This window comes from Etheostoma spectabile, unplaced genomic scaffold (genome assembly GCF_008692095.1).
Source record: "Etheostoma spectabile isolate EspeVRDwgs_2016 unplaced genomic scaffold, UIUC_Espe_1.0 scaffold273, whole genome shotgun sequence".
Classification (NCBI taxonomy): Eukaryota; Metazoa; Chordata; class Actinopteri; order Perciformes; family Percidae; genus Etheostoma; species Etheostoma spectabile.
This window is the reverse complement of record NW_022605577.1, coordinates 833626-841721: the sequence shown is the minus strand read 5'-3', so window position 1 is coordinate 841721 and position 8096 is coordinate 833626. Positions and strand designations below refer to the sequence as shown.

At 41.4% G+C, this 8096-nt stretch overlaps 1 protein-coding gene and 1 long non-coding RNA gene across 2 annotated transcripts in view; both read right to left on the bottom strand.

Moving 5' to 3' along the window:
* Positions 1–8096, bottom strand: part of LOC116685954 (uncharacterized) — a 20044-nt gene that overhangs the window by 5064 nt on the left and 6884 nt on the right. The window lies entirely within an intron of this gene.
* The window catches only part of LOC116685936 (LON peptidase N-terminal domain and RING finger protein 3), a 12612-nt gene continuing 5802 nt past the window's right edge, over positions 1287–8096 (bottom strand). The window contains exons 2-12 of the mRNA XM_032510860.1: positions 7017–7135; positions 6804–6926; positions 6051–6167; positions 5735–5936; positions 5525–5609; positions 5089–5203; positions 4557–4678; positions 2811–2969; positions 2524–2686; positions 1943–2092; positions 1287–1481 (exon numbers count right to left, since the gene is read on the bottom strand). Coding sequence (XP_032366751.1) covers positions 1323–1481; positions 1943–2092; positions 2524–2686; positions 2811–2969; positions 4557–4678; positions 5089–5203; positions 5525–5609; positions 5735–5936; positions 6051–6167; positions 6804–6926; positions 7017–7135 — 1514 coding nt within the window. The 3' untranslated portion in view covers positions 1287–1322. The remainder of the gene's footprint in view (positions 1482–1942; positions 2093–2523; positions 2687–2810; positions 2970–4556; positions 4679–5088; positions 5204–5524; positions 5610–5734; positions 5937–6050; positions 6168–6803; positions 6927–7016; positions 7136–8096) is intronic.

Below are 8096 nucleotides of genomic sequence, written 5' to 3'. Positions count from 1 at the left end.
AAGGAAGGAAGGAAGGAAGGAAGGAAGGAAGGAAGGAAGACAGAATAGCAGCCAAAAAGGGTTGTTGTTAAAGTTATGGTAAAGGTGGCAGAATAGTAAAGACATAGGTTAAACTTCAGACGTCCATACTTATAGTAATAGGCATACCGATTAAGACATATCAGCACAAGAGTTTGTTGTTGTCCACATGGAGATGTTAGACAAAAGCATGTACTTAGCATGTGGGCATTTGCAGTGTTCCAGTGGCGTCCAATGTTAAGGAAAGGAAGGTGATTCTGTTTAAACTAGGGCTGTCATGTTTAACACTAATCACGATAAGATTAACGACAGAGCATTTATAATAATGCTCATCACGTTAAACGCGTGCACCAAAGATTCTTTATTTTATACCGTCACTGGTGCTGTTGCCAAAACATCTTTGCTACGAAGAATTGCTACGCGCTAGAATCTTTGGCTGCTACTATTTTGACCCTTTGAGCCGCCACAGACACTGTTTACCTCCTGCTGCGGCCATGGAGACGAACAACACAGTTTTAAATGGAGCTTTTCACTTTAAAAAAAAAACTCCCAGACGGCTCCGTGGAAACATCAAAAGCAATATGCACCTTGTGTGAAATGGAACTAAAATATCACCAAAGTACGTCTAACATCTACCCGCTAAGCGTGCAGCTAGTACAGCTAATCCGGTTGATGCTAGCGGACTCAGGCTAAACACAGAAATGCGGATGAGTCCAAATCGGAAAAACTAACTGAAGCGTTTGCAAAATGGGTGGCGGCTAACTACAGATCAGTCAACATCGTACAAGACTCGGGTGTTGCAGACCTCCGACTGTTGGCATGGTGACCAGTCATATATTGCCTTTGCCGGGGACAATGGTTGTGTGATTATGTGATAAAAGATTTAATCGCAAATAGGAACAAATGTAATGTTTGACAGCCCTGGTTTAAACCTAACTGCAGTCGCTTTTGTGACTTTTAAGAAAGAAAGAAAGAATCCTTCTTGTCTGAACATAGCTTCAGTCTGCAGCTCAGCTTGGTTGGTTTTGTGTATGGTGTGAAGGGAATGTCACGAGTGGAATAAATGTACGTATTCAGACGTATTGTATGTATACATATGTATTGCTGCTTTTTTGTTGTAAGACTTTGTAGCGTTTATGAGTCCAGTGCTGCTTTCCGAATGGGATGGCGCTACAACGAGGAGGGTGCAACAACATCGGGTCTTTGTGCGTTGAAACGGAAAAACAACAGGTCAACTGCCGTGGTTTGTTGCTGCATTTTTTTCCCCCCCAGGTAGGGTGCACACATCACGTGTGGAGCGCGTGTCACCGGTGCCTGCTGTGGGCCATGAAGAGCAGCACCTTGCGGATGCCGCGGAGGCGTTCTTTCAGAGAGGTGATGGCCAGGAACGGCAGCTGGGCTCGGCCCTCTAACGGGAGCACGGCGAGCAACCACCAGCACCACGAGGGACCGTTGGGAGACTCCTGAAGGAGGAGGAGACACAGTGAGAATTTATCCATTTATTTGCATTCATTTCTTTATTGGGAACACAGATGGTTTACATAATGCATCAAGTATGCATCTTTTTCTGTTTTAAGAGAAATACAATGAATACACTGTATAATGTAGAAAACAATCAAACAAAGGTAATTGAAAAATGGCACACACAAAAATAATAATATAAAAAAAAACCTGCAATAAAAAGTGGACAAAATAAATGTAATAACTCAAATAAATAAAAAAAAAATGTAATGAACAAAATATTAGTGAGAGGGTTTTTTAAAGATAAATTAAAGTTAAAATAACTGTAAAGGGAAATTAAAGTGCGGCTGTATCACAAATCCTATTTGTATGATTTAAAAAAAAAAGAAAAGAAACATAAGATAGATTTGATAGAAGGATGAATAAGTAAAAAAAAGTGGGGGTTTGTGAATCCTGTGTTTACCTGAAGTTGAGGGTCTTTCTGAGGCATGGGTCCAAAGTGTCCTTCGATGCGTTCCTTCTGCTCGGTTTTCAAGGAGTTGACCCAGACCAGGGCCTGGTCGTAGACCGTGTCATGCAGAGACTGCAGCTCACGCTCTGCCACACCCTCCACCTACACACACACACACACACACACACCTTTGATTTAGAGCTGTGCGATTGTCACGAAAATTTCTAATTTTTGACTGATATTGCGATATGATTCACAATATTGCAGGGGCTGATTATTTTTCTAACATTATTCTCCTTTTCATTGGAAAAAGTAAAATAAAATAAAAAGGAAAATGATTATAGTGTGATTTCTGCGAGGATCTGTAGGATATACAATACTTAATTCAGAATGATTTCATACATATTTTGCCTTTAACAAATATTGCTCCTCACCCCAGCAATTTGGATATTGCACTAGTCCATATTGCGATAAATTGTGCCGCCCTACTGTGAGTTAGAGAATCTTCTGGCAATTCTCTATCAAGCCACCACTCCTCCATCCAACCATCCCTCTCCCAGCTACTCCTCCCTTCTGTTCTCTCTTTCTCGTACCTTAGCATCCTCCAGGTACTCTATGTCAGCTGTGTTGTAGCCGTCCCTCTCGCTGTGTTGAATGACTTTAAACCGCCGTCTGCCAATGGTGTCCACGACTGAACGGCCATCGGAAAAGAACTTGACATCGCGGATCTCCAACAGGCACCCGTAGTCTGCAAACCTGGAGACGGGAGGAGGGAGAGGGCAAAATATTACACTACCTGGCTATATACTCTGACACTCGTGTAGTAAAGACATTACCATGAGTACACATAGGTACTGTACTGTACTGTCCTAGCACTGACCCTTTGAGGTTGTCTTCCAGACACATGCCAAAGCACTTGGTTCCCGTCTCCATGCATCGACGAATCATCAGTCTGTAGCAGGGCTCGAAGATATGGAGAGGGCACGGCACAGTGGGGAAGGCCATGGTGCACACAAATATAGGCACATTCTTGTTAAGACTGAAGAAGGAAAAGAAAAAGAGGAGCCTGTTTTAATGTGGTGCACAGCAGAGTCATGGAAATATGTCTGTTTTCAAGGTAAAGAAAATACTTTCCATCTTAACTTTCAAACCTATGTGAATGAAAAAGTCCCTTAAATCATAAAATTCATAAAATGAACACAGCCTTAAAGGTCCCGTATCATTCTCATTTCCAGGTTCATACTTGTATTTCAGGTTTCTACAATAACATGTTTACATGCTTTAATGTTAAAAAAAACACATGAATTCACTCTCTGGGCCCTATCTAGCACCCAGCGCAATTGACTTTGTACACCTTTGTACAGAATGTATTGTTCTTATTTTGCACAGCTGACTCACATCAGTAAATTAGGTGATTTACTTGGGCTCCTGGGGGCGGTTGAGCAAAAAATTCACTAGTGCTATTTTGCAGTTTCAGAAAGCAATTCCACCACAGTCAAGGAAAGACCTAGACCAAAGTCAGTCAGCCTAGCAAATCCACCATTATAACAGCGATCCGCCATGGAACAAGCGCGCCTGTTTTTTAAGGGAATGTGAAATAACACTCGGATTGGTTTATTGCATGTTACGCCCAAACCGCACCTATGATTAATGTAGCTACTTCAGACCAACCCATTTTAGATTTGCGTCTGGCTCAAGACTCATTTATCCCACTGGTATAGTAGCAACAGCGCCCGAGACCCCCCCCCCCACAAAGCTACATGCATTTGGCCTTTGATACTTGCGTTTCAGATCGTTAAAATAGGGCCCTCTGTCTGAAACGCTCCATTTTAGCACCTGTCTCTTTAAGCCCGCCTCTTCAAAAAGCCCACTCTGCTTTGATTGGTCAGCGTGTCTGGGTCTTCTACATGTGTGCTCCCGGAGTCTTTGCACCATCATTGCAGCTGGGAAATGACTGTAACAGCACTGTAGCGGCACTCTCTAACTATATATAGTAAAGTTGTGACATCACAACCGTACAGGAAGTCCTGAAGGCTCATTTTATGGCACAGTTCCTGAATATGGGCTGTGAGCTCTCTGTGGATTGAGCGTGTTGATAATTCCACAGTATTTGTAGCACCTCACTCGCTTAATAATTAAAAAAAAGACATGGAAATCTAATTTTGTACAATATGGGACCTGTATATAAAAAAGAAAAAAAAACACAGGCTACTGTGAGGGTTAATCAGTTTAACTCCAGTTTAAGAGATGTTATGTGTGGTATGTTGTTAGGAAAGAGATATTTGAGATCTGAGGTGACGCACGCTAACAGGTAAGTGTGTCAGACACACAGTGTTATCTTCTGCAAGTCATCAAACAATAAGAGGATCTTGACATAGAGAGTGTTGTAAGTATGTGTGACTGTGACTTCAGCAGATTCTACGCTTACGATAATACTTTGATTAGTTGGTGGAAGTAATTACACGTGAATGAGCACATATTTGTGAAGGAATAGAGGTTTTTTTTGCTAAGAATGATCTCAAAACATTACACAATGGAGCTTTAACAAGAGAAGAGAAACCAGAACGAATAGAGCATAAAGGAAAAGTCAAACCAGATGTTGAGGTAGTGGAGGACACAAACGTACTTAGAGAGCTCAGCCATTTCATCCTGGTGGATTCTCTGTCTTTCGATGAGCTCTGAGGGAAGATACTTCGATATCAGGTTCTCCATTAGTACTGTCTTACAGAGCTGCCTCTGGACCAGGTACTGGAGAGGTAAACAGACACAAACCATATTAGAAATGGGTTTTTAGTGTCAAACAAGATAGAGGGAGTGAGTTTGACTCACACAGTTTTCAACAACATCCATGTTGTGGCCTGCTCTATACTTTGCCCAATAACATCATCCTATTCTGTCTGTGACACGTATTTGCCAAGATAGTAGCCTTATTAAGCGATTGGGTATCGGCCATGACATAACCAATCCAAATTAAACAGTTTGTGCATCAATTTCTATTCAGAATTCAAATTTTTCATAGATTTCAAATGTGGGGGAAAATAGATACTTTAATACGGTGTAATAAAAAGTTGGATCACTGCATCTGTACTGGACTCAGGTTAGAGCAAACTGATTGGCTCCTTATGTCAGAGAGTATGGGGGAGTGTTCCGGCACGTACCTCAGACAGCTCCTCTTTACAGAGTGGACACTTTGGGTTGTGGTCCAGACATCTCTCCAGACACCGAAGACAGAATGTGTGACCGCACGGCGTCGTCACTGGCTCATAGAAAAGTCTAGGTGGGAAATACACAAAAGTACAACACCTCAGTCTGAGTATGTGGCTATGACGAATGATTTATTTTTCATCGGCCGTAAATCTCCCAGTTATGTTTTAGATTACTTGATTAATCATTTTGCTCGCAAATTTTAAAAATCATTGTGAAATACGTAGAACTGTCAGGATGTCTCCTAGCCAAGACAAAGACTGCAACTTTTCCCATATTTCATCAAAGGCTATATAACTGTCAGTGGCAATTTAGCACACGTTACACAACTGCTAGCTTTATTGCATTGTGTGACTGTAGGTCTGAATCAAGCTGTAAAGTAAATCTCACCTCATACAAAGAGAACATTCCAGATCTTTTGGGTCCAAAACATCAGCAACCGCAGAACTCAATGGATCAGTTGTCTCTGCTGGCTCTGAATGGAGAGAATATCACAATAAATAAAAAATGAGACACAAATGCTGCCAATGGAGAGCGTGTACATGTACATGTGTTTCTTGGCTATGTGCATGTGCGTGTGCAAAAAATGGAAATGCTCACCAGACTTTGCTCTCTTGTGATCGTCTCTTCTGTCCTGTCCTCCCTCCTCCGTGTTCTCATCTATGCTACTCCGTTTCCTTTTGAGGAGGAAACAGCGGTCTGGCCTCCTGACTTCGGGCTTTCTAAGATCCTCTGGCATCTCAGGTGCAGGAGGAGTGGAGCCAAGACTGGACACTGACGACCACAAACTGGGACTAAAGATCTGGTAGAAGGAAAAGAATGGGAGGAGAGGGTAATGACACATTTTGTCTCCTCATCTTTTTTTATTTTTTTTACTTTTGGAACTGTCGACTTGCGGAGGTGGAGCATCTCTTACCTGGGAGGGTGTGTTAACGCTATTTTTGACGTGTGCTCTGAAAGACACTAGGTTGGAGTAGTCGGAGATGTGTTCAGGGACCTGATCTGTCACTGGAGCCAGGAGGTCACAGAGGAGCTGAAAGAAGACAACAGTGAAATATGTGAGTATTCTGCATACATTTATCACAGAGCTGGGCAAAATGGAGAAACTCAAATATCACAATATTTTGGACCAAATACCTCTATATCAATATTGCAGCAATATTGTAGAGTTGGCAATTGGTGCGTCCACAAACCATTTACACAATGAGATTTGTGATAAGTAATCATCAGTTATGTGAATATAATGACTAAGTGGTAAAGGCAAATGATAGGACAGCTAGACCAGTCTGGTAAGTTGAGAAAATGACATCACTTTACTGTAATGCAGCACTTGTGTCATTTTAGGATATTACAGTGTCCAAAATCTAAGACGATATCTAGCCTCATATATCGATATCATATTAATATATTGCCCAGCCCTAATTTATGATAATATAGTATTTCCCAATGCTAATGCAGTGTGTCATGTTTTCTTTAAAACACGCTACTGGAAAAAACAAAGAAATGCCAAATAGCTTAATACTGAAGATGATTGTGAGACATTCTTTTAAATATTTACCACTCTTACACTTATAATTTACATAAATTAACACAAAGGTACTACAGGTGGCAGATGGAATAAATATATTTCATCTGTGGGTGCGTACTGTAATACTAATGCTGGATTTACCTTGTGAGCCTCAGTCTGGGCCAGTCTACAGTCGGGCTCTATGGACAGACAGACCAGGTACTCCCTCAGAGCTTCCTCTGTCCTGCCCAGCGACACCAGCGCCTGAGCCTTCCGAACATGACCCTGTAGGCAGGAGGAAGACATATCCCTCATCATCATCACAACTTGATATCCAGTTTGGAACCTTTTACTAACATAAATTGTCTTCCATACCTTGGACCAGTGAGGCATGAGTCTGCAGGCCATCTCAGCGTCTCTCAGAGCTTTTTCGTAGTGTCTCAGACTGGAGTGGATCTGGGAGCGATTACTGAACAGTATGTGGTCCATAGGTGCTAAGAAAGAGAGAAGGGACAGTTGGTAAGACAGTCAGTTGGTTCGTTAGGTAGATGTTGTTACTAACAACTAGAGGTGGCGCGATTCATGAAAAAACCTCCATACGGTTCGCCTGTCTCGGTTCGACGCATGCGCAATATAGTCTCGTGCCCGTATAGTATGTGACCTCAGACAGTGTGTTTTCCCTTTCAAAACATTCCAGACTGTCCTGCCAACCTGTATACATTTTAATACCTATGTACATTAACATTTTTTTGACTAAAGTCGCTGAAATGTCTTGCTTTTTTAATCCTGTTTGCTCTCTGCAGCGGGCGGGACTGCTCAGTTCCCCCTGCATATGACGCGTGCACACACAAACGCACAAACACACACACACACATACACACACACGGTGGATGCAGGAAAAAAATGGAGATGAGATGTCCAGGATGACCTAAATGGAGGACAGCTACCCTCGTTATTGTAGGTGCAACGATAGGTTCAAGTCCAATAAGTACTTTATCAAAACGTACGAATGTTTTTGAGGCCTAGATAGAAAAACAACAGACAATGTAAAGATCAACAAGCCACTGACAGACATGTTCATATTTGATATAACAACATAAATTATCATTTTCTGTCTTAAATCCACCATCCATTTTCATATTAGACCAATATTTGCAGCCTCCTGATTGGTAAGGTTACAAGGAAAACTCAGCCTAGAGTAGTTTTATTCTCCCTAAAACAAGTTTTATTTTTATTTTTAAAGAACTATACAATACAAAAAATTGCAACTTTTTTATGTTTAACGGATTCTGACCTATTCAAAAGACGGAGCTTTAAGAGTTCCTGTCTTTTTCTTTTAACCCTCGTGTTGTCTTCCCGTTAACCATGAACTTGTCCTTGAAAATAACAGTTTTCGTTTCTTTTTCTAATTTATTTGTCACTTTTTCCATGCTTTTGGGGCTTTTTTTTTTTTTT